Source organism: Petromyzon marinus, chromosome 42 (assembly GCF_048934315.1).
Source record: "Petromyzon marinus isolate PM22_M1 ecotype Great Lakes invasive population chromosome 42, UKy_Petmar_22M1.pri1.0, whole genome shotgun sequence".
Classification (NCBI taxonomy): Eukaryota; Metazoa; Chordata; class Hyperoartia; order Petromyzontiformes; family Petromyzontidae; genus Petromyzon; species Petromyzon marinus.
The window spans coordinates 13,095,513-13,122,608 of record NC_133708.1 but is presented as its reverse complement, the minus strand read 5'-3'; the positions used below and the strand labels follow the sequence as shown (position 1 = coordinate 13,122,608).

The following is a 27,096-nucleotide window of genomic DNA, read 5'->3' as shown; positions in this document are numbered from 1 at the left end:
GCACAGAGTCGCCCAGATCGATGGCGTTCAAGTAACGCTTTTAAATTGCCAACATTTTCCTCGCGGCGTTCAGCCGCTCGCGTTGTTTTACATTAAATATAGCCTGGTTGGGCACTGAAACAGCGTCCCGGCTAGTATGAGGTACAATTGATGAGATTTTAAGTACATTTTTATTAATTCGAATTCTTTTTCGTCGATATATTGTTGATCTCTTAACTGTGATTCTTAAAAATGCGACTGTTAGTTTAAATGTTAGGTTACAACCACTTAAAAGTCTGTGCTGCTCTTCAGATGCCTGGGCGAAAAGTGAGCCAAGTTTTTTGCCCAGTCCCGGCCAGCAGACTCAAAAAACTAACTCAGATTATTTGGCCTCACTTGATTTTCCGTGTCCGTTATCTGATGAAGGGGCTACACCGGTGACGGGATGTTAACTCTCTCGCCTGGTATGCAGGTCGTGGGTTCTATGACAATCGTGATGCCTGTATATTTGGAGTTTTCATGTGCTCGCCGTGGTGGCGTGGAGATCTTTCTCCGGGTCCTACACATTTAGAAACACGCGCTTGGAGTATTTGGCCACTATAAATTTCCACAAGCTAAGCCACTTTGTTAAGCTATATAGTTTAAATAGTTTGAGTAAAACATCGTCCTAAGTTTATGATAAAGTAATTAGTGAAATGTCACGCCAGAGATGAGGGAGGAGGGGCTTTAGCAGTCAGAATTTGATCGATACAATGGCATGGATAATAATATATTTGTAAATGTAACAATCTTGTGGGGTGGTGGATGGAGGGTTAATGACGACAATTTTAGCATAAAACTCACAAATTCATGAACTCATGCATCCAGGCACCACCATCATCCTCACCTCACTCACTCACCCACTCACTCACTCGCTCGCCACAGCACTCACCAGAGTGTCGGATAAATTTTCTTCTTGGCCAGATCACCCTGTAAGAGATAGAATCAGACATAAGAGTGCAAAACATTAACACAAAAAAAGCCATTCTGACAGTCATATTAGCTTACTTAGAGTGACGCATACACACACAACGCACGCACGTAAATAAAGATGCGCCTTTTAAAATTCTTTACTAAAACACAGCCTGATAATTATAACAGCATGAGTCTTTCGCGGAAGACTTCAAAATATGAATCTGCCCACGCCAGATAAAACATTACCGTGTAGGCAGCTCGCACGTCCCACCACACGTCACTTTTTTATTCATTCGACAAGAGCGCCGTACAAAAGACACGAACCGTAACAAGGGGGCGCAGAAACACCGCGGACAAAATCCCCGGAACTCGGCGCTCCTGGGACTTAAACGCGTTCCTTAAATACGCAAATTCACTCGTGTTCTGTCATCGACCGTTGACCGCACACGAATCAAACATGAGACGTGCGAAGCTCCTAAACCCGGTGGGGGCCACGCAATCAGCAGGAGATGGCAGCGCTGCGAGTCGGTCTAAACACTTGTTTAAAATATCAATAAATTCGGTAGGCCAATAGCAACGAGAAACTCATTCCAAGGTATGTCGATTTCTCAGTCGACTACCAACAAATAAAAAAACACAAATGTTACCGTATTATACGAAAAAAATAGTAGCCACGAAAAGCCAGAAGAAAGTTAAGTTTACGAATGTAAAAACATGATTATATACGTACGATAGGCGCAGGTTTTATTCACCACCCCCGATTAGCACGGTTTGCCACGTACAGTGCGAAAGAAGTTCAACATACAAAGATTGTAGACGTCCCACATATACCAGAAACCAATGCAGTCTCCGATATCTTCACTCACAAATAGGCTTCACCGATAGTGGGGAAACCCAAGCAAGCCACAGCTGAGAAGGAAGCGGCGGCTAAAACCGAACTCTCAGTCACTCTCTTCTCCCATTACCCTCTCTCCATCTCTCTCTCACCGTGGCGCCGAACATCACGAAGACGTGGCTCTGGTTGGATGACGATCCCACATGGCACTCGCGTCTCGCAGCGCCGTGCACGGAGCCCATGTGTGGGGGGTCTCACGCGAGCGACGCAAACTCTCTGCGCAGCAGCACGTGGTCCCCAACGCAGCCACCGCCACTGCCGCCGCTACAGCTACCGCCCCCCGCCGATTCTCTGTGCGCACGTCTGCCTGCTCGCCGTCTTATTATTATAACTGCTCCTCCTCCTGCTCCTGAGCTCCCCGTCTGGACAGCTGTCACTGGTTTTAGGCGACTGTCAGTGAGACCCTCCCTCTGTCTGGGCCGTTGAGGTGTGTGGGGGGGGGGGGTCAACAGTACGCTAAGTGGTGGTGGTGTTCATAGTGGCCGGTGGTGGTGATGATCGTTATTGTGATCTTGAAGGTCCTGGTGACGATAGTGGTGGTTGTGGTGGTGATGGGGGAGCTGCGCTACGAACCCACTGGGAGGCGACACTAAAAAGACCAATGCCCGTTAGTGGTGTTTATAAAAAAAATCCCTAAAAAACTGTTGTTGAAATTATTCGTACAGTGAAAAAAATCGTGATGTGCATGTATTATGTAATGCTTTGCAACACGTGCCCGGGTAAGTATTTTATTTTGAATTCGCTCTACAGAAGCCAATGGATAGCAATAATTATTTTAGAATATTTGCAAATATCCTTTTTTTCCCAAGGAGTATGTCTCCAAGTTTTGGGGAACACTTTCATCAATTTGTCCGGTTTACAAGAGGGCAAGAACCTTATAGAAACACAACTTTATGCTAAAGTTTCGTCAACAATTAATCATTGTTACGAGAGTTACGAGCGTCGTGTGGTCAAGTATTTAATTTGGAATGCTCACAGACCGAATCGGTACGTCACCCCTTGCTAGAGAACAGCCTGCGATCCAGGTTGACCTATCCGCACTAACCAGCGTGGTGAAGTATGTGCAACAAACCCCCCCACCCCATGACCAACATGGCTCGGGCAGGCCTCCAATCCGGAGACGAATAAACGGCGTTTTCGCAATGATTGCCGTCCCCATACGTCAGTCGATTCCAGCTTGTTTAAATTACGAATGTAAAACTAATTGACTTGTTTCAAAGCCACGTTTTGAGGACAGTGCTATACTGTCCTCCTGCAGAGACGGAAGGAACGATGTCACGCTCGTCACTGATGGCTCCGGGCAGCTGCGCGTCCAACGGAAATTTTAGTGGCCAGATCTGGACGACTGCCAGTGGTGTGGGGGGCGAGACTCGTGGCGGCAGGATGTCGACCTGACTGCGGCAGACACACCGGGACCGTTTAGCCCCGTGACGCGAAATCCCACAGAAATATTCGGAACCATCAGCGGCGGCGGCAGTAGCAGCAAAACGTGCCTGGGTCTTCCCAATTTCGTGAGTAACGGAGTTGGGGGCGCATTCGCCACGTGACTGATGCCTGCCGCGTAGAACGACCGAATGTGCACAGCGAACGGATGCTTGGACAAAGTTATAAATAGAGCGGCTACAGCTTAAGGGGGATGGGGTGAGGCGGGGGGGGGACTTGCTGGGTTTTTTCTACAAGAGAGTTGCGGGGGTTAGTGCGAGGTGCGTCGGAAGACGCCGTGGGATCATGTTGCGTCTGGTGAGACGCTGCTTGTAAAGTTCCTTATAAGTCGACAACTTGCCCGCCCGAGGGGGCGCGTGGGCAAGGCGGTGCTAAACGGGCAGCCCTGAAATTGCTCACTCGTGCGCCGCTGCCGCTGGAAAAAAGAGCCTCCCCCCGCTACCGAGGCGTCTAATCTTGAGAGCATCTCTGCAGGGAGTTTGGCCTACTCTTCCACACTGGTCAGACGTCACGGAGCACCGACCTGCCAATCTGTCAACCCTTTGATAGAGGTGTCAGGTTGACCATCGGGTAAGTCCCGAATGGCAACACAACTTTATAACATTGCATTCACATTGGATCACCCATACGAGAACTGTCATGACTCTATGTTACACACATGTGGAAAGAGGTAACGTAACACTGCTTTCAACCTCAGTTGGAAAGCATTGATTTTTTTAATTGCACTGACACCGCTCGTGACAACGGAAAGTCAGTCCTTAAAAATCTATCTTTTATATATATAAAAGCTATTTTTTTTATTTAAAGCTTTCGTGACTGCAGTAATTCATATTCTTAGCTCTTTCGGTAAAGTCACTTGACTTTACCGAAAGAGCTAAGAATATAAAGCTATTTTGTGCATATTTTTTCAGCTCTGTGGCAATCTACTGCTGGTTTAATGTATCTCCATGCCGTGTCAGTTGTGGGGATTGCTTGATCAAACTTCACCACGTTGGTCAGTGTGGGGAGGGGGTAGGCGGAGTTCAGGACCAGTTCAGATATCATTCGCCATCTGATGTTAGCCAACGGCTGGGCATCGACCACAGGAAAAACGTCGATAAGTGCCGCAAGCTTTATTTTTATAGTCCACCAGCATGCGGGCATTCAATACGAATGTTTCAATCTTATGTACTGATGAATACGGTCTATTTGGAAGCAGACCTACTGCCTGAAGGCTACAGAACAATGACATTGGTTGAATTATTTAAAGCGAAAGTGTCTATGAAATCTAAAGGCCGCCCCCTGCCGATCTGTGCTCCGAAATACAAATCACCAGGAGCGCCCCTTAGCGGCACAGCGTTGTTGTTCAGCGTGAGAAGTGTTGGGGCAATGATGGGCTGTGTTGGGAGGATGAGGACAAAACGTCAAGACCCAGGGAGATATTACGGTGCTTTTATCATCGATCAGCTTTCCCCAGCCTTGGCTCGGCAATATCGGGGTTATTATCATTTAGGGTTACTGGCCGAGGCTCAACTGTAAAAGGAGAAATGTGACGACAGATTGGCTCGACGACCACCACCGAGAAATATGCTCGGGTGAGAATGCGGTTTGATTCAAGCTTTACCCTTTCTTTTCCACAGTTTTATTCACATTCTGCTATCGGTGTCCTGTCATGAAACTCAAGTCGCGGGGTTCATAGTGCAATGTACGAACTGCCCTTATATCCACATTCTCTTGACATGCAAGTATATTGTTCTAATAAGCCTTCAGACAGTAGGGACAATTTCTGTTCGCAAACTACGTATATGAACACACACAATGGTAGCACAATTTTAAGCGCACCCGTCTCGAAACTCGGTGACCCAAGTAACAATCCCCTCCACGGCTAACATCAGTGGCAAGTGATATCCAAACGGTCATAGGTACTCCCCCCTTTAGTCAACCCACAATTTCCAGCACAGTCAAGTACGGTCAAATGACCATACATGCCTACACAAAGCCTACATTATCCGCTACAGTGATGTGGAATTTTCACGATCGGGCTAAGGGTTTTAAACAGAGATGAGAGGTGCCCCAAGTTTCTTGAAAATAGCGTGACTTTGAAAAAATTGTGCAAAGTCATTGAGCAATGGGTAATGTTCAATAGCAGTGTGGCTGCTGGCTCGAGGGGCTAAGAGGGCTAAGAGAGCCAGAGAGCAGAAAGCTGGTACCAATGAGGTCCTGGATTAAAATCTGGGATTCGGTCACTCACAATCAAGTGAGGTTATGGTCTCAGCCTGGTCACCAACTACTGCACCAAAGACCCGATCGCACAGCAAGGCAGCTGAGGACCAGCGGGCGCTCGCCACTAAACCGTTTGACCTTGTATTTGATGGTTAAATCACAACTACAACAGGCTATGAAGTGACCTCTTTTGATAATAACAAATACAATTAAAGCCATTCCCGATACACTGCTGGATGAAGGCCTCCTCACATCATGTCAGTCATGAGTTGTTTTTCCTCTCCAATGTCGGTCATAGGAGGGAGGGGAGGGCCGGTTCTGATACGACTCACCACTGATGTTACTTGTGGCCGGGAATTGAACTTGGGTTTCCAGGTTTGTCGTGCAGTGCGTTATCAAGTGCCATGGGTCCACCCCCATGTAAGGTGATTAGTGCGTAAAAAACACAATCACTCAATCAATCACAGGCGCACCGTGCACTCAGGAGGAAGAGAGCCTCCCCATGTGCAAGCGCTCACCCAGCAGTGGATTGACAAGAGCTGTGCATGCATTAAAATGTAATGCAGAAACGCATGGTGAATGCATTCTCGCATGGACGAGTAAGGTGCACCCTCTGCTGGACAGCAGGTGGTAAAGACCTTACAACAGGGGGACATTACGTGCTATAACAGGTGTCACGTGCGTAACTCCCTAAGTTGCAAAATCGAGTCTAAAAACTGAAACGGTAATTTTAATCGTCTTTATTTAACCATTAGTCTTGTGAAATAAATAAAACACATTTTAATTCGTCGAATGGCATTGCGTTTGTGTGCGTTTACAAGCACATTATACTGGTAGGAACCTCCTGGTTCCATCAGCCCACAGGGGATTATTGTGTCCGTCTGTCGTGCATCCAAAAATGGGAGGGGTGGGGCAAGGTGGAGTGGGGAGGGTGTGGAGGGTCTGGGTGGGGAAGGGCTGGTCACTCCGTGGTGCCCTTATAAAACTCAGCGTTTAACCTACTCACTCACGCCGGCTTGTGCCCGCCCTCACAGTCGGGCATATTTGCGGAATACGCCACGCTGCCGTTGACCCTGGCCATTGACCGAGCAACCCAACGTTCCTACCAGCTCCCTCCGCAGGAATGTGTTTTTTAGTCAATCCACTGCAGAATGATGGCTCCTCCAAACGCCACGTGGGTCATGGGAGTTATTTTCCCACGTCGCCACGCTGGTCAATGCGGGTTAATTAAGCATGTTCTAAAGTGGTGGATATTACTCGCCGTGAGCGTACAGGTTGGAAAACGAACACCGACACAAGAAAACGGAAATCAATCACGCTCGAAATGACAGTGCGAAGAGGAGGGACACGTGTACTTAGAGAGCACGTGCAAATTGGATAGACGAGACTGCCGGTTATCACGAAACATTCAGTGGGCTTTGGCCGATGGTCTGAAGGCAGCCAGAGTGTGGAACAACATGTCCCACAGTACACAACCACTGGAGAACACGGAGCGATGGGATGGGCTCGTGTGCGGCCGATGCGTTGCGACATGGCGGGGAAAGTGAGGAATGACGGCAGCATAGCATGGGCAGGCCTTCATGCAGCAGCAGATAGATCGTGGCAGCCAATGGCTACGCCTTTCACATAAAGACAAAAACCGCTTGGACAATTGCGTTTACATTGCCGTACCCTGGAGAGAGGGATGTGAACCTACGTGGCAAATCGCCGGCATTGGTTCAAGCGAACTTGTCTCTGCTCACAAGACACTGCATGTCAAAACCGGGCCACAGTTAGCGTGTTGAATCAATGCTGCTGAAATTATGTACTCCCAGAAGGTCATGTGGCCTGCTAGGGATGTGTAAAAAACGTTATAATGGAGGGAGGCATATTTGTGTGCTTATTTATTTTGAACTTGGGTAACAATAACCAGACACTGTCTCTTTCCTTTATAGTCTAAGACAACCCATGAGCCATATAGATTTCGATAAGTGCATCATTTCAGTGGTATTGATACAAGCGGACTCAGAATCGGTTTCGACATACATCAGCACATATTGTCTGCTTATTTATTTTATTTACGACTGTAATAAAGATATTAACTGGGTAGCACTGGTACTGTCGCAGAACGCCCATTAAAGAGCCTCAACTTATTGGGCCCTTCCTGATGAAATAAATAAAAATCTAAATCTAAGTATGTATACTGTTACTTGTCTCCACAACGACGCAAATTATGAATATGAACCTATGCAGCTCGGTTGGTAGCTGAGTGCACTGACCACGAGGTTACAACACTGACCCACAAAGGTGGGTACTTGTAAATACGGCACTGTTTGAGCAAGCCATGGGTTGATTATAATCATTGCTTGCCAAGTTTAACATGTTGAAAAAGTTTACCGAGTTGCGTTATTAATCCAAACGAGATTTACACCATCGGATTTAATAAAGACTATCTCACCACGTAAATAATGTCGCATATATTATGCACAACCCAACAGATAATTAGATATCTGCTATGAAAACACACACTAGACATAGCTCTCCAAACAAAAAAAGGGCCATTGCCCCTTTTAGTGTCGTATTCTAAACGAAGGTGTTGAGTTTTGTGTTGTAACTTTCCAATGCAGCAACACAAAATATGGATAGCGTATTACATATTTATAATGCTCCAAACGGGGATTTGAACCCAGGGCCTCCCGCTCGGTGGTTGTGGCGGCGAGGTGGTATAATTAACATCACCACAATATCCTGAGCACACAATGTGAAGCAAAGTACACAGCGACAAAACTAAACTAGTTCCTTCACAGAACTGCTGTAATAAGGTTACGCAATATTTACTTCATGCAAATTATGTCATGGACACCAGAATGCAAAGTCCAAACTCGCCCATATCCTGACGCGGAGGAAACCGCAATGCAAACTTTACTTTCATGACATTTCGTGGCCCCCAGCTTGGATTCGAACTCGGGATGCACGCCCCCCCGTTTAAGAGTGCAAAGGGCTCCGACCTCAGGACTACATTGAACACACGATTCACCGATTCACACAGGAAACCCATTCAAAGACGTCTGCGGCCAGCGTGAAAGAATAGCCCAAGTAACCCTCTGTTCGGTTCTCTGGCGGAATGGCCCTTTCAGAATCAGAATATTTATCTAAACTGCTGGGGGAATCCGATGAGCTCTAAAGCTGCTTTTCGCAGATGTCCAGTAGAAAGTTACACCAGCGAACAATATCAAAAACACGATAGGAGTGCAAAGTAGAGGGGAAAGGTATGCAAATCACAAAATAAAACTACTTTTTAAATGTATTTTACCGGGTAAAGCACGTTGAGCTATTGCTATTGCAGGGTCTGCACCTTTACCACAAGGTGAAGAAGGCAGCACATAACACAGAGTACCAGGAGTAATACTAATCAATGTAGAATATAGTCCACAGGCCAGGGAAGATATTGGTGTAACGTAAGGTCGCAAAAGTTTGGTGGTTACAATTTATTTACAAGGCTAATACGAGTAAATTATTTCTTAACTCGTTGCACAATGCACTGTTATTGCCCACATAAAGACACTGACGCCACTCTAGTTACTACCGACAAGTAACACACATCTCCCCTGGGCTTATGGACTGAGATTTGTAATGATATATTACGTATACGAAGTGAACAAACAGGTTATCAATGTAACCAAACAAAACATCGTAGGATGTAACGCGCAATTAACTGGCAATAACGTAAATGCAAATATTGGCGAGCTCCGTTCAAACGTTTTTCAACGTTCAGAGTAAACGCCTCATTGGAAGCCCCCAAACATCGCAACCCTTCCCCCTCCTGGCTCTGACATCCCACCACCTCCTCCTCTAAGACACACTGGGTGTGTAAACACAATAAACCGCATCAGAACATCACCAAATGGGAAACTTAAAGACACCAACCCACAGTGGTTTTCGTGACTGCAGGGATTCATATTATTGGTTATTTCGGTAAAGTCACGTAGAAGGGAAATACTAAAAATAAAACATAGTAAAATAAAATTCTCACGACGTTTCGGCCACAACGCAAGCAGCCGTCCTCAGGTGAAGAACAGAGCTGTCGGAAAGACAGCGTCCCGAGGACGGCTGCTTGCGTTGTGGCCGAAACGTCGTGAGAATTTAAATTTTTTTTTTTTATTTCCCTTCAACGTGACTTTCAGTTTTCAGTTTCATTTATTTTGGTATAGCCCTGTGAGCCATTCGGCTCTTGAATCGGGTTCAACCACAACAAACAAAAACAAGAAAACATCTTTACCGAAAGAACCAAGAATATCAACCCATAGTGATTATAATCCAGACTCTGACCTGTGTATTTGGAGTTGGGGTGGCCGCGTAGATTTTTCTCCGGGTCCTCCGGTTTTCCCCTCCATATTTAGAAACATGTGTTAAAAGTATTTGGCTGCTCTAAATGTACACGTGATAAACCACTTCTTTGGGCTATCATTTGCGGCCAGGTCGCTTCTGAAAAAGCTATATATAGCTCAAGTGGGCCTTACCTGCTAAACTAAAAATAGATTAGAGCCACAGGAGTCTGCGCTCCTCCAACGGATGATGAACAGCGAACACTACAGGAACCTCTCAACTCATGAAGCACTCTCCTCGCTCTCCGTCGCATCGGCATCAGAGACCTGGACAATTGGCACTTGAGCTCCTGAACGCATTGCAGCCATCACGGGCAGAGATTAGTTGGCGATGCGAGTGGTGGCGATGGTGTTGCGATGCGCACGCGACAAAGAACACCAATCGTTCAACCGCATTATTTCGGAGTTGAGAGGCGTCTATTGGAAATACAATATGGAGTAGAACGAAACTTAAAAAAATACGTAAAGTTAAATCAAGTATATGCAGCATCACAGCGTGCGCCGTGTGCGATACACGAACGGTAATGTGTGTGCGTGCAAATACACAGTAGTTTATTCATTTAGGATGTTAGGAATAGGGCACATGGCAAAGGTATCCCCTATAAGAACCCAGTGAATACTTTAAAGGGTAAAGGCGCAGCCCTACAATTGCTGGCCCACACCAGTGCTGGTGGATGGGGCCTCCACTATTGGGCGCTCTAGAGGGCCTATCCTTACATGCCATTCAGGACGTCTGTACAAGAAAAAAGTACTGCAAGTCATTTTAGCAACTCAATCACTGTTAAAAATCGTCAGGTCGAGTGAAAGGTGGAGTAAAGTGTGGGTAGCTCACCAAGTAACACGTCTGGTTAACTTCTTGGAAGAGTAGGCCAAAACAAAACGTGTACACGCTTCTCGTAAACTAAACCTGAGGTGACATCACTCGGTAGCGAGTGGATTGCGGCGACAGTTTTTAGATTTGTATTTGACGAGTTAAGGCCCATGAAGCTGTAATAGTTTATTTTTTTAGAAGCGACCCCCCCCCCCAGTGTCGCGGAGGCCGCAGACCCTCAGCATCGGCACGAGCCGAAGCAGTTGCAGGGGCTGCGCCTTCAAACGTCAAGACTCATCGTTAAACTCTCGCCTCCAACCTCCTCCTCTCACACGCTCCACGACTACACGACCCGGGGGGGCGCGCTTTTGTTGCGACAGGAACTCCGCACGACATTCGCGTGTATACTGCGTAGATATTAAACAAAAACGAGACATCACCAAACGGGGCTCCTCATAAATTGATCCGCGGCGGCTTCGCGAAAATAAATGAACGTGGAAACGAACCGAGGCGCCCAGGACAACGAAAAAATGCGTCTCCTTCTCGTGGAAATCCTCGTCGTCTTTGAGCTCCTGCCGCAGGAGGTCCATCACGTCCGCTTCGGACAGGTGCTGCTGACGGCTGTTCATCTCTCAAACCCCGTTACCGCTCTGTTCCGAACTAAGGAATAAACCACCAACCAACAATAACACCGCCACAAACAACACCAACGTGCCTACAGCCAAACACTTCCTCCTCGTGAACCACAGCCCGAGGCGCGAGTGGCTTTAAGTAGTCCGCCTGCCCCGCCCACACATTTCCGCCTCGTCCAATCGTGGCCGCGCTCCCATTGGCGCGAACCCGACGCCGCATTGAGACGCGCGCAGCGATTGGACGAAAACCAAAATAGCCCGATCCCTTTTAATAACAGCCCTCCCCCGCCAACTACCTGACGCCCCCCCCCGCTTTCCCATGCCCCCCCCCTCACATTGCCTGAACTTATTAATATTCATGAGACGTTATCCAATCATAGTCGAGCTTTTTTCAACGCGAGCCCACGCTGGGATGAGACGCGCTTAGCGATTGGATGAAAATGTTGATCCCACCTTCCCCCACACTCCCTCCCCCCCGTATTTTCCACGAGCGGCGTTAATATTCATGAGGCGTTGTCCAATCACGAGCGAGCTTCCATCGACGTGCCCACGCTGCGTGTGATGAGACGCGCGTTTGCCATTGGCTCGTGGCTCTTATAGGGCGTGGCCACTAGAGCTTGCCCAATCAGATGTCTCCGCGGTGACGTCGCGCCCACGAGCGCTCCACGTGCGGTGGCCACGGCGGCTGCAACGTTGTCGGGGAGCGGTGGCGCAACCAGCCGAGTTCGATTCCCGCTCACGGTCAACGCCGGTGACTATTATTATCTGAACCGGTCCTGGGCCTCCCCCTAGGTCGACTCAGCCTCAAACGGGTACCTGGTGCGGTGTGTGAACGTCGCCACGAGGGAGACAAAGGTGGCCGGGCGTGGTACTGGCCACCTGGTGTGCCCTTGCCGGCCTTGCGAGGTGACTCGCTCACAGCATTTGCCCCAAAAGTATGTTGACGCTATACGGGGGACCTTTATCTTTGTAATGTTAGTCATTATACCGTGTGGCGAAATGGATAATGAAAGGTCCAGTCATGCCGTGTCAGCGCCGCACGCAAGACAATAAACAATTGAACAGCTGACTCACAAGAATGAAGCTGAGGCGAGCGTTGCCTTAGGTAATAATCATTGTGTTGTGTAATGTGAGGTTAGGTGTATAGACACACTCACTATATAGAGACCTGCATTGTAACAGGGTGGTTCACATGTCCTGCGACCAGCAATTTCATTCGCTCAAACTGTTTTTTTAAAAGTAAGTTTTATTTAAAACAGAAAAGGAACAAAAGTGTTAGGGTTAAATTAATTGGGGCGTCAAAAGACATCTAGACCACTCTGGATTGGAAGAGAGCAGGACCCTTTGTAGGCCATGCGTCGTATCAGAAATTGGTAATATATAAGGGTAGCAAGCACATTAGTAACGGATTATAGGGTTAATAAAGTGTGAATTCATTTCTAAATAACTTGGAACCACAATTGATTCCCCTCCCATTGCTACCGACAAGTGAAATATCTCAACTGGCCTGAACGGACTATTATAACGCCCATTTAAAGCGACCTTAATGTGCCTTTATAGTATTGGCTGCAAAAAAAAATTCCCACAAGCCACTTAAATGGGCTATCATTTGTGGCCTGGTCGCTTTCTGGAAAAAAGCTACACACACTTGAGCTAAGTAGGACTTGCCTGGTAAAATAAAGTGACAAATTAATGAAATGTCAACGAATTAAAATGTGTTTGAACTATATAACTCTTTTTCAGAAGCGACCTGGCCACAAATGATAGCTCAACGAATGTATTGCAGACAAATATTCTAAACGCATGTTTCTAAACGTGGAGGGAAAAACCTTGGGACCGGGAGAAAAATCCACGTGAGCACCGGGAGAACACGCAAACTTAAAATATACAGCAGCAGCAGGCGTCATGGTCGGGATGAAACCCACGACCTCCTGCAAACCAGGCGAGGTAGTTAACATCTTACCACCATGGCGCATCCCTGAGAATTAAAATGAGTTTTGCTTCAAACCACACTGCCGCTTTGCCGTGACGAATGACTGTAATGATTTCAATAAAACAACACATCCTGGATTCCAATGTAAGATATTGGTCATTTATTTGCACATCACATTTGTCCCAAATCACAGCATACATCACGGTATAATAGGTTCGACACCTCGGTAATTAGTACATTAAGACATCATGAACACATTGCTTAACATTTTTTGGGACGAGTAATATTTCAAATAAGAAATCAAAGCACCCGTACCCGGGACAGCAAAACATCTTCACTCATGTAAACAAGGCTATGGGATTGTCTCTTTGGCAGAGAGATGCCAGATGATTCCAACCCAGGTCTTTTAGAGAACACGTCCATGACGGGGCATTCCACCACCTGTGAAACGATTCAATTTGTGCAAATGTTTTGTTAAACGTTAATTTGACTTTGGCTCTCCCATCCCAAGTTGTCAGGCGTGCTCGCCCAATCGCAAAAGTGTGCAAACTGAAAGTTATTTCACCAACGCAACCGTAGAACCCCCAAAATATCTCCCGTTTTGTTTTATGTTCAATGTTGCTTGGTTCAGACACAAACCTCTGTCCTAAGGCAGCGTGGTTCCCAACCTGCCGTACGTGAACCCCAAGAGGTACATACTCCATCTCCATCGAGTACGTGGGACAAATCAATCACAACGGCGGTGGTTACGTGGGGTACGAGGATGCAAGTGGTCACCAAACAGTGCTTCGTTAAATTACAAATAGTTTGTATTTAATTGCCAAATTTGGTTTTGAGAATTGTTATTCAGGTGAATGAAGAGCTGAAACAATTATTAAGTGGCACGTTAGAACGCTTGCACCACGTGACAATTTAATGTTTGGCTACGTCGGTGGTGGAGGGTCTTATGACACACTCAGCCAGATTATTACGTGGCCTAACCCCTCCCCCCAAAAAGAAAAATGCAATAATTAATTTATTATTTTGCCGATTTCGCTTTACGATCCGGCCTGCATTCCCCAACATCGACGTTTGGTCCGGGGCCGAAATCCATCACCGAACATGTTAGAAATCAAAAGCGAAGACGGGCACGGGGACAATGCAATGTTGTACCCGGGAGTCGTGGCCCGCCGCCCACCGTCACGTGGCTAGCTCCAGTGGGGGACTAGGCCAATCACGGACGCCACACTTCTTGCTGTACCCAACTTGCATTGCCCATCAACTCAAACTTCTGGGAGAAATTGGACGAACTCGGGCGCACTTGGGTCAACTCGAGTTGGCCGTCCACGGACACCAAACTGAAATTAAAACTCAACTGAAAGTCTACGTTAAAAAAGTACAAATTAAATTACAGTAAAACGCTTGATGGCATCTTAAGATAAATCCGTACGTTAGTTTAAGAGCACATTCATCTTTCACTGAAGAAAATTGCCGCTCCGATCTGGAGACCTCTACACATATATATTTGAAACATGGGCCTGCGACCGCATATTAAAAGTACAATATACATAGTCGTTAAGTGTATTTTCCAATATAGCCACAGCAAACATCAATACACTTAATCACGTACACGATTCATATTTAAGACGGTGCTTCAAAACAAGCCTAATACGTTTGCTCCCAAAAGTTTTTACCGCCCGTCACCGTATGTCTCAGACAAATTTATGTGCCTAATGCCCTAAAATATTTTTAAAACACACATACATAGAGGTCTAATTAGCCAAAGGGTCTTATAACGAGTGCTGTTAGCGAGCGCCTATTCATGCCGGCACTGCATACGACACGTGGTGGCGTAATCAGCACCACGCACACACACACACACAGCCGCGTTTGCCTCCGCAATGCATTGTGCCAGATGCTTGTATCAGGCTGAGTGAACCTAGGGGGAGGAGGCCGATGCCACGGTAGCATTCCAATTGCCGGAAGTGCATCGTCTGGATTGTAATCCGGATCAATGTGATCAGAGAGACATTTGTGAACCCTGGCCGTCGCCAAAACACCACGCGTACCCACACACATATACACTGCCATTGAACGTGTACCTTAAAAAATATACATTTATAAACAGTTAAGTATTACCCATCGATGGTTGTGGACAATGTTTTTTGGCACAGTTGTTAATGAGAAAGTCAGGATCAAAAAAAGTGCAAAGGTTATTAAAAAAAAATTAAGAGACAGACGGACCAAGCACTGAATGAACTGTTCATTACACTCCCACCCCCCACTATAGCACACAACAGGAGCAGTTGCCAAGAACCTATTAAGCCTGGCAGGTAACAGGCCTGCACCATAGATGCCTGGCCGCCCGTGTCTCCCCAGTGTTTGCTATTCACGCCTACGCCGTTATACCCACGCCGCCGTTGAAAGAAAGAGGAAAAGTATCATTTATTTTAAGGGGCCATTATTTCATCTCGTGCTTAAATAAAGGAGTTCACTGTTTTACGCTGAGTTCACAACAAGGGAGGCACGGCCAGATTCAGATAACAGCAATTGTCACTGGCAATATAGATACAGGAATCAATGTCCAGGAATCAATCCTGGTTTGCTGGAATTGTAGCACAGAGTGCTTGCTAATCACTGCGCCGCCACTCTTACGTAGTAAGCACACACAAAGATCGACGATAACCGTGGACAGTCGGGGCCAGTGCCATTAGCAGAGCACTTATTAAGGCTGGCGTGGACACAACGCTGCGGGGATAGGGCGGTCGTCACCACGCACGCACGCCCGACCACCTTCGTCTCAACAGTGCTGATCTTCATGACCATAGCGCCAACACCGCACACGCAGGAAACTCAATAGTGCATTTTTTGGCTGAGCCACTCTAGGGTAGGTCCAAGCACATGGCTATTTTCTCTATTTTAACTGGTGATGGGCATTATCATCACCAGTTAAAAGAGGCAAGGTTGAGAGTTCAGAATATACTGGAGATGTTCAATAGGGGTAGGTCAGAACGTTACACAGGTCGTGGGTAGCCTCAGCTCATCATCTTCACAGGGATTTGAAAAACAATACCACTGTGGGGAATCAATAATGGTTGTTCCAAGGAAATACTTGCTCCTGGCATAGGAATGGTGAATTTCCACCGGTGCTTTAGAGCCGGAGTGTGAAGACTTTTGTCGGTGCTACGTCCAGGAATCAAACCTGGATTCATGAGGTCAATTGGCAGAAGCCGACAGACATGACACCACATCACACCACATCATACGAGCAGAAGAGCTGGCACTTATTCCATCCCGACCCTGGCAGCCAACTCGGCTCAACCATCAATAAAACATCCGTGGAAGCCGCAGATCCCATGTTCTTTTAAAACAGAAAAATACAATGCATTAACCCACAACGTGCAACATTAAACCGATGCATTTATAAACAGTAAATCCAGCGCACATTTTCACATATGCATAAAAAATGTACACCGCATAACAATGCTGTCAACATGTAGAATTATTCTAAGTATCTGCGAAAATGGTTAACCGAAAAATACAATGGAGGCTCTCTCTATGGACTGGGTTGCCTCGCTTGTTCGTAATTTGTAATCTTTTTCGCAATTGCTGGATCACTGAATGTGTGCAATGCGTGATAGAAAGGAGGAAATCGGACGATGGTGGCAGTCGCTGACGACGCTGGTGTCGAGTGACCGTTTCAAATGGGTTTTTTGTCAATTACGATTTTGCAAGCAGTGGTTAGTGCCAGGCTGTTGCGTACAATTCCACCACAGATACACAAATGCTTTTATTCATGAACCCAGCGACCGCAGAAAATTTAGATGCACGCCAATTAATCTGTATGGGAGGTTGGAGCTGGCTGGTATGGGGAGACAGGCCATATCACCGATGCCCGTGTGAGCACAATGAACCACCACTTGAAATGCACATGTACACGTGTGCATGTACACGTGTACATGTGCGGCCGTTCGTCAACGCAATGCTGGAGGGACATCCCCATGCCATGTGGGTCTTGGGGAGTTGTTTGACCATACTTCACCATGCTGGTCAGTCAGGGTTTGTCAAAATGGGGGGCTTAGGGAGGAGGGGGGGGTACTAACCTGGCATCGAAGTATGGTAAAGCAACTGGTAACATAATACACTCAAACTTTGCTCATCACGTGTTTTCCCATCGCGGATTTTACCTTTCGGGCCAAAATTTATCGAGGGTACATTATGCATCGTAAAGAAGTACTTGATAACTGCTCGCAATGATGCTGTCGTAGAAGAATACACATGCCATCATCATCAATAGCAAGCAAAAGTACTTCCTAATTTTTTGTATTGCACATTTACTGCACATGTCATGAACTCTTAGATTTATTTTCAGGTACATTTTTTCGTGTGTACAGTACAGTGCTGCACACTAAATTAATTAGTATAATTCTGTAAATTTTACTGTACAAATTATATTTAGCACTCAAGAAAGTATTAATCATAAATTACATTAAAAATACTTCTCGTTTCATGTTTATAATTGGAAAGGAGCGTGTGTTGTAGCACAAACCGTGCACCAAACCATATTTTCTCAATTGGCCTTTAGAGTGTGCGGATCGTGGGTTTTCCGATTGCGGACATTTCGAATAATGTAACCCCCCCCCACCCCGCGATGGGCAAGGTTTTGGCGTACATGGTGTAAAACCACGTGGCAATCATACGAACCACACCGGTTTTAGGAACTGTGCATTCAAATTGATCAACTTTCTTTCCAGAATAACGTTTCACATGAACACGATAGGACAGAGTTTCACAAACTCCAGTCCTCGCGACCCCTCACTACGCTCCGTCTTTCCGCGTTCACCAATTTACTCCTCCCATCCAAATGAACTCGTTCTACACCGCACGCACCTGATGATCGTTAAGTACGTCCCAGGTGACGCGCTAAGCAATGAACGCTGTCTGCGTCACGTGTTACACGTGCAGACCCGCACGCACGGAACCCGTGTACACGCACACGTGGAACCCGTGTACACGCACACGTGGAACCCGTGTACACGCACACGTGGAACCCGTGTACACGCACACGTGGAACCCGTGTACACGCACACGTGGAACACGTGTACACGCACACGTGGAACACGTGTACACCGCACACACATCTCAATGTAACTGCTTAGCGCGCGTCACGTGGGTCGTGTTTAACAATCCTCGGTCGCTTTCAGCATGGGTACAAGTTAATTTGAATGGGATGAGTAACTTGATAAACGCGGAAAGACAATGGGGGTGGGTTGCGAGGATTGGAGTTGGAGAAACCCTGCGATCGACCCCGATTTTTTCAGATACTTGATCCACATTGTGAAATCAGACGCAAATTTATACTTTAAATAATCTAACGACCGAATGAACGAGCTCATGCAATATACTTGCCGCCGCCGCCACCGCCGCCACCACCACCACCAGCACCACCACCGTTACGGACATTGTGAGTGCACATACCATTGTGGCCCCGTGCGATACATCGCCCGGTCCGTGAACATTGATCAGGAAACATCGTGGGGCCAGCCAACGTCACCTTGCTTTTGGTACACACGCACGTTGCACGCACACACACACACACGCATACACGCAATGTCACATCAGGAAATAATCTTCCTCTTGCTGCGCGTCCCACCCCTGCGTTTGATGATTGTTACTAATAGAGGATGCTGCTGCCATTGTGCAACGGTTAGCAGACTGGGACTTGCGGCGCAGAGGTCGCCTGGTTCAATATCCCGGGAGCGTTTCTCAAATCCGCCGCCCTCCTCATCCCGCACCTCTGTCCATCCAGCAGTACGAATGGGTGCAACCACAGCAAGTCGGTCGGCAAGTGTCACGTCTGGTGGGGTAAAGTGTGGGGGGATACTCCCCACCTCTTTCTCAAGACGCCTGGCCAGTTACAGCCAGGCGGCATCAATCACGTCATCACATCAGGCAGCCCCAGGAGAGGGGGCCAGGAGAGGGGACCAGAATTGGAGATCACGGCGCGACTATTCTAGTGGTGCCCACTAGAATAGGCCTCTCGCCAGAACACTCGAGGGGGCGAGCTCCCTCGACGATCTCTGCAGAGTGGTTCGGCGGGGTGGCAATCAACCGAGGATATTGAAAATCTGAGCTGAGCTGGGCTGGGTGGAATTAAAACCAAATGTAACATCGTAGGGGTTTGTGTGTGTGTGTGCAGTTATTGGTGGCTGGGCTGAGACCATCAGCTCGCTAGGCCTGAGAACTCCCCGTTTCGTCAAGGGCGGCTGAAACCAGGGATCAACACCAGGCCATCTAAAATATGGATTTTTAAATAAATGTATGATTGTTAGAATTGTCTCTTCACATAACTGCAAATGTTGCATTCCCACAGCCTCTCATCTTCCCAGAGCGATATTATCCATCGGCATCTGTTTAAGGATGCACGCTGTGGACCAGCGTCAACTTTCTGGGTCCCATCGCCCGTCAGGTTTGTCAAACAAATTCTGCCAGGTTAGCAGACGTTATTGGCCAGAGCACTGCACGTAAATTATGGGACCCATTTGAGCGGACAACAACAAAAAAAGTTTGTGTGTTTTAGAGTGTACACTTTCTTATTTGTGAACAAAGTTCCTTTCTGTTTAACATGCTCGCACATGTGCAACGTGGAAACGTATATTGTGACGCTACTACGTAAAGCCCAACTCTTTTTGTCCACGTGTAAATGCATGATGTGTACAAGGCTCTGGTAATAATGTACAAAGATTCTAAGAACATCAATATAATCACAGCAGCATCTGTATATATATACTACACAGCACATTTACCTATCACACACCAATTCAAGGCTATATAGATCGTCTCACATGAATGTAAACACCGTTCCAACACTGAGCATATAGATCTGTTAACAGTATTTGTGCTGTATACATTGTGCCACGTATTTGTACATTCTTGGGTTAAATGATAATTTCCCCCCCCCGTCTCTCGCCCTCGCATTGTTCGCTCGCGTATGGTATCGACAGTTTAACCAAAGTTGTGCTATTATATTATTGGAGTCGTGACATTAGGCAAATAAATGTTCCTCAGAGTTAAGGTTAAATATTTATGGCAAGGCTCAACTGGACAACATGGGGAGCTGGAGGCCCCTCCCTCTGCCCCGCCCACTCCTTTACTAAACCCCGCCCACTACTCACGTAGCCCTACCCATTATCCTACAGAGTAAAACCCGCCACCACAAGACAGCCGATTAGTAAGGTTTGTCACGTAAACCAAACATACAATTCGTTACTAGTACAGTGTGTTGGAGAGTAAACCCACAACATTTCCATCAGGCTTTTGAGTGATGATGGAAATGTTGTAATTGCTGGCGAAACGTCGTACTCGAATTGCAAACGTTGTAACGAATTGCCATTTTTTGTTTACGTGACAAACCTTGCTGATTGGCTGTGTCGGGTTGTGGCAGGTTTAACGACACATTCATATTGACGCGATCCAACCCCAAAAAACCTCTCTTATGGATAATATTGATCGCGAAAGCCGACATGTTAAAGCCCCACCCATCGCCTGCATCATGAGCCACGCTTGAAATGGGAACACCGATTTTTGTGTTGCAAATCAGAGTAAGGTGATAAACCACAGCCCATAGCATCTACAACGTCCTTTCGAGTACACGTCCTATTTCCACATCCGCCATTAAATACTGAAATAAAGTATGACAGAAGTTTCCTTGGCGCGTTCACAGCCTCGCAGTGCTTTCAGCATATTTGGTATTCTTCGTCTCGGATGTCATTATGAGTGGGGAGGGGGGGGGGTAACTTCTGCCTCCAGAAATATTTTAAAAGTGCAGCAGATGATCAAATACTGGGGGGGCACCAGTACAAGCAACTTGTACAATTCATCCGAACGTTAATTACGCATGGCTAGACTGGAAGACAGAGGGAGGGGTGGTGGGTTGATGCATGTGTGGTCTGTGGGGGGGGAGGGTGATGCTGTTGCCGTTGCTAATGATTATGCAGTTGCTATTGTTACTGAAGGAGATTATGATATTGCCACTGCTGCTGCTAGGGACATCACTGATGCTGCTGCTGATTCAAGAGCCGAATGGCTCACAGGGCTATACCAAAAAAATTAAATAAAATAAATAAATGCAAAGAATTACACCAAATATTCTGATGAGGATGCTGCAGATGATAATGTTGTTGTTGTTGCTGCACCTACTGCTGTTGCCGATGGTGCTGGCGATGTCACTGATGAAGACACCCGTGCTTCTAAAGATGATGATTGATGATTATGAAGATCCTGATGATGATATTCTTGCTGCTGCCCCTGCTGTTCATGCCAATGTTAATGATGCTGATCGTGCTGATGATGGTAAAAATGATGCTTCTACTGATGATAGTTAAGACAAAACAGCTAAAGCTGTTGTTTCAACTACTCACGGTCCTTCTACTGCTTCTGCTGCTGCTGAATATGGGTGGCAGGAGGAAGTTAAGGCTTTGAACACCAGGGAGAATAGAGGAAGAGGTTTGGGTCTGGAAATGAGAAAGAAATCAAGACGCGGAGATGGACAATAGGCAGTGCGATGCAGACGTGATACGGACACAGACATACAAAAGGACAGACAGGGAAACATAGAAGACAAAGAGAGGGACAGAGAGCCGCACAGAAACAGACACGAACAGGAGGCACAGATATCGATGCTGACGTCGATGGGAGACGCAGTGAGGCCACGGCCGGTGAGGCAGGCCAACTGACGGCAGCCAACAGACGGACGGTCGTCTCGCCGCTTCGCCGAGATGCACGGGACAACACTGCCTCCGTCGCTCGAAATCGGACAGACAGGAGATGCAGGTACACAGATGTGGACGGACAGGGTCCATTTGAACTCAAATTTTTTAGTTTACCAGGTAAGGCCCACCGAGCTATATAGCTCTTTTTCAGAAGCGACCTGGCCACAAATTATAGCTCAATGAAGTGGCTTATCACATGGAAATTTATCATGGCCAAATACTCTTAAAGGTGTGATTCTAAATGCGGAGGGAAAAACCGGAGAAGAATCCACGCGACCACAGGGAGAACACGCAAACTCCATATATACAGCAGGCGTCAGGGTCGGAATCGAACCCACAACCTCCTGTATACAAGGCGAGGTATTTAACATCTCGCCACCGTGGGTCAGTCCGTGGGCAGGTTCGGGGGGCATGGCGAAGCAGGCTGAAAAGCGAGGCGGCCAAGAGGCGACCGGAAGTCGGCGCAGACACGCGGCGAGTGCCGCCGCCACCACCTCCGTCACTCGGCGTCGGAGGTGTCGGAAAGCTGCCCGTTGGCGCCCGTCACGCGGATGTACTCCACCTGCTGCGGGGCGGAGCCGGCGCCAGAGCGGCCGGGCCACCAGACGCACGACTCCGCGCCCGCGAACAGCGCCTCCATCTCCTCCAGGGTGCGCCCGCGCGTCTCCGGCACGCACGCCGCGATGAACAGCACGCCCAGCAGACCCAGGCCCGTGTACATGAAGAAGACGCCTGCGGGGTCGCGGCGGGGGGGTAGGGGGGAGGGAGGTTCAAATGACTGTCAGGATTTGTGGTGACGATTTGGGGGTCATGGTCTGGTCGACTGTCACTATTCACGGTCGATGAAGATTTTGGGTGGTGAACGGCAGTGGTTGTTGTTGTAGTGTGTGCGCGAATGGGGAGCGTTCCGATTGCCGCTCACGGCCGGCATCAGTGGGGATTATCTGAACTGCTCCTTGGCCTTCCCGAGACCGAGTCGGCCTTAAACGAGTGCCGGGCGGAGCATACAAACCTTAGTTTTGGGGAAACAAAGGCGGGCCGGGCGTGGTGCCGGCCACCCCTACCGCTATCGTGTGGCCGTGTTGGCCTTAACAGTCGCCTCGCCAACAGCGCTATCCCCCCGAGCAAGCAGCCCGTGACAGGTCACGCCGAGGATCTCTCGCCATTGTGCGTGCGCGCGTGCGCACACGTTGCCCACCGTAGTACGTGAGGCTCTGCGCCAACTGCAGGAAGGTGAGCGACACGGCCAGGTTGCACACCCAGTTGACGGTGGCCGACATGGAGTTGCCCGTGCTGCGCGCCCACAGCGGGTAGATCTCCGAGTTGACGGTCCACGGCGTGGAGCCCATGCCTAACGCGCTCACACAAAGCGAGCAGGGTAGCACCGCGGTTATCCCGCTTACGCTGGGGGCCCGTTGTGTTTTTTTCTTACGAGGATGGGTCACGGCGCTCCGCGAGAGTTCCGAATGGATCCTGCCCCCCCGCCCCGTGTCGTTGACGACGCGACGGCGATGGAGCGATTGGGATAATCGGAAGTTTATTTTCTCGATAAAAGCCCAAAGAGCTAAGAAGCTCTTTTTAAAAGGGTGATCCGGCCGGCAGACAACATAAAAGCATTCCGCAATTCCACATTTTAAAAACAAACAAACTCCATAACAGCAATTACGCTGTAAAACTACATTTACACTTACATGGGAAACACAACAAATACAGCTCACGCTCTGTGATATTGCAGAACAAAAACGCAAAAGAGTCCCACATTGTCTAAGTGTGCATAACATTAATAGTTTAACATTATTCAACTATACAGTTGACTATACAGTGCCACCAAGTACTAAGTCATGTTTTGCAGAGGGGTCAAATACTTATTTCCCTCGTTAAAATGCAATTCAATTTATAACATTTTTGACATGCGTTTTTGTGGATTTTGTTGTTGTTATTCTGTCTCTCACTGTTCTAATAAACCTACCATTAAAATTATAGACTGATCATTTCTTTGTCAGTGGGCAGACGTACAAAATCAGCAGGGGATTCAAAGATCGGGTGCGAACGCTCACCGGGGGCAAAGCACATGAGGTAGAGGATGAGTCCGAGCAGCGCGAGCCACGAGTAGGGCGTGGGGCAGTAGTTGTAGGCCCAGGAGAGGCCCGCCCGCTGTGTTGCGTTCGTGCTGCTGCACCTGCAAGGCCGGCGCCGGCGGCCAAGAGGAACGATCGCGTCAAGGACCCTCGTCTCCGACTGGCGGCGGCTGTTATCGTTCCGTTCCGTCCCGGATAGAGCCTCGATTGTGCCGCCCCTCATCCGATCCGGAGCCATCGTGGCGGAGGTGATGATTATAATGATGACGGACGGGCTGTTGAACCCTGACTCGGATGTGCTGCACGAGCAGTTGTGGCCGGGACCACGCCCCGTCACCTTTGTCTGGTGAGTTCTGATGTTAACAGAACTGCAACGAGTAGTCGTTGAGGCCGAGTCGAACTAGGGGAGGCCCAGAAGTGGTTCAGATAACCGTCACTGGTTGTTGGTGGCCGAGAGCGGGAATCGAACTCCGGTCGCCGGGTTCATCGCGCAGTGCGCTAACCACTGCACTGCCGCCTTCACACACATATAGACATACATCCCCCGTGTAGCCTTAACAGACTGTTGGGGAAAGTGCCGTTAGAGAGCACCTATGAAGGCCGGAACGGCACACGAGGGGGTGGTCAGCACCACGTCCGACCGCCTCTGTCTCCCCAGTGGCGATGTTCACACACCTCACCAAGTACTCATTTGCGGCTGAATCGACCTAGGGGAGGCCCAAGACCGGTTCAGATATTTGTGACCGGTGTTGGCTGTGAGCGGGAATCGAACTCGGGTCGCCGGGTTCGTAGTGCAGCGGCGCTAACCGCTGCACTACCGCCTTCACACAAACATGCAATGACACACGTGTGCTCACACACGCTTGCTCACACACAGACATGTGCTCAACAACGACAAACGCCATTCACCACGAAGTGGCGGTGAGATCACCACGGTGCCTGGGCCAGGGTGAGTACACTGAGGCCACGTGAAGTGTCGAAAGCTTGCTGGCAGGAGGTATAGACAAGTGACGGACTGAGATTTATGATTGGCAGATGTACCAGCTGTGCTTCCCACTGTGCCAACTCTCTGCATTTTATCCGCCCAGTGCTACACTCATTGTTGTGAGCGTTGCTTCTCTACCCTCCATTGTTGTAGGAGGGCGACTGCCTCAAACTCCCCTGCAGCGTCCTTCACGAACCTCCTCCACAGAGGCCGATCTTGACACCGCTGGTACCAGTCGTCGGCAAGTCCACTCCGCTCCACATCCTTCTGTACCATATCAGCTCCATCTCTTCTCTAGCCCTTACTGCACCCATTTAGCCCCCGCTTGGCCATGCACTCATATGCAAATAGGCGTTCACACGCGTGCTCACACAAAAAGACAAAGATCCCCGTATAGCCTTAACAGACTGTAGGGGCAAGTGCTGTTAGGGAGCACCTATCAAGGCCGGCACGGCACACGAGGGGGTGGATGGTCAACACCACTCCTGACCACCTTTGTCTCGCCAGCGGCGATGTTTACACACCGCACCAGGCACTCATTTGAGGCTGAATCGACCTAGGGGATGCGCAGGACCGGTTCAGATAATTGTCACCAGTGTTGGCCGTGAGTGGGAGTTGAATACTCGGTTTTCTGGGTCCGTAGCGCAGTGCGCTCACCACTGTACTGCCGCTCCCCACACACATGGGCACGCACACAGTGACACATGCGCTCACATACATTCGTGCGAGCGAGTTCCCACCTGCCCCAGGTGGCCTGGTCCGTGTTGTCGGGGTCGGCGGGGAGGCAGGAGGATTTGTCCACGTGCGATCCGTTCATCCCGAAGCAGAAGCCACAGTAGGGGTCCAGCATGCACGTCTCACACACGCTGCGCCCAACACACACACGGGCACAAAGACAAAGATCCCCTGTACAGCCATAACAGACTCTAGGAGCAAGTGCTGTTAACGAGCACCTATTGAGGCCGGAACAGCACACGAGAAGGAGGGTAGGTGGCCAGCACCACGCCCGACCGCTTTTGTCACCCCAGTACTGATGTGTACACACCGCACCATTTTTAATCCAAGTTAGTAGAGAGGCCCAGGTCTGGTTCAAATAATCGGCACTATTACTGGTCGGCCTCGGGGTTCTGGGTTCATAGTGCAGCGCGCCAACCACTTCACTACCAGTCCCCGATCCAATACCAACACCCGCCGTTCGCCACCAAGTGGCGGTGACGTCACCACGGTGCCCGTGCCAGGCCAGGTGCACTTCGAGGCCACGTGAAGTGCCGAAGGTTCGCTGACAGCCACGGGACAGACCCAGGTGCCATGGGTTGAATGACTGAGATGACTGGCAGATGCACCATCTGTGCCCCCTACGGTGCCAACTTGCTGCGTTTTAGACGCGCCACTCCCCACACACACACGCAAACAGACACACGTGCGATGCTGTCACCTGTACGCCATGCATGAAGAGTTGGTGACTGCTGGGTCGTGGGGGTGCAGAATCACGGGGGGCGACGTCTGGGACGCGAGGAGGAAGGCGCAGCCCAGGAGGGCGAGGCTCAGCGTGGTGCCTGTGCAACGACAAAGACAAAGATCCCCCGTATAGCCTTAACAGAATGTTGGGTCAAGTGCTGTTAGCGAGTAGCACCGATGAAGGCCAGAAAGGCACACGATGGGATGGGTGGCCGGCACCGCATCCAGCCGCCTTAATCTCCCTCGTGGTGATGTTTACACACCGCACCAGGTACTAATTTAAGGCCGAGTCGAACTTGGGGAAGCTCAGAATCGGTTCGGATAATCGTCACCGGAGTTGGTGGCCGTGAGCGGGAATCGAACTCGGGTGGCCAGGTTCGTAGCGCAGCGGGCTAACCACTACATCGCCGAAATCCGATTGCTGGTGTCTACACTGCACATGGCCTGTAATGCAGCACTGTGTAAGCTGGGGTTGGTGGATCACACACACACGTTCGTGAAACCTCCTCCCCACCCGTCGTCATCGAGGTCGCCATCTCCTGGCTTTGCAGGGTATGACGGCGGTACAGCAAGTGGGTTAACGTCAATCTGCAAGAGGATTGAGTGTTACCC

The 27,096-nt window shown here is 48.7% G+C and overlaps 2 protein-coding genes across 7 annotated transcripts in view; both read right to left on the bottom strand.

Annotated features, from left to right (window-relative positions):
• G6PD (glucose-6-phosphate dehydrogenase) overlaps positions 1-11,420 on the bottom strand; it is a 33,494-nt gene extending 22,074 nt beyond the window's left edge. For 2 of the 3 annotated variants that reach the window (XM_032969623.2, XM_032969622.2), the window contains exons 1-2: positions 11,155-11,420; positions 911-948 (exon numbers count right to left, since the gene is read on the bottom strand). In XM_032969623.2, coding sequence (XP_032825514.1) covers positions 911-948; positions 11,155-11,277 — 161 coding nt within the window. In that variant the 5' untranslated portion in view covers positions 11,278-11,420. Of the gene's footprint in view, positions 1-910; positions 949-1,920; positions 2,504-11,154 lie in introns of those variants that run through there. The other variant, XM_032969624.2, reaches the window with a different exon arrangement.
• Positions 11,421-13,358: 1,938 nt separating this feature from the next.
• SLC2A13 (solute carrier family 2 member 13) overlaps positions 13,359-27,096 on the bottom strand; it is a 47,671-nt gene continuing 33,933 nt past the window's right edge. For 3 of the 4 annotated variants that reach the window (XM_032969619.2, XM_076073547.1, XM_032969620.2), the window contains exons 8-12: positions 26,462-26,582; positions 25,767-25,892; positions 24,021-24,142; positions 23,162-23,314; positions 13,359-22,695 (exon numbers count right to left, since the gene is read on the bottom strand). In XM_032969619.2, coding sequence (XP_032825510.2) covers positions 22,463-22,695; positions 23,162-23,314; positions 24,021-24,142; positions 25,767-25,892; positions 26,462-26,582 — 755 coding nt within the window. In that variant the 3' untranslated portion in view covers positions 13,359-22,462. The remainder of the gene's footprint in view (positions 22,696-23,161; positions 23,315-24,020; positions 24,143-25,766; positions 25,893-26,461; positions 26,583-27,096) is intronic. The other variant, XM_076073548.1, reaches the window with a different exon arrangement.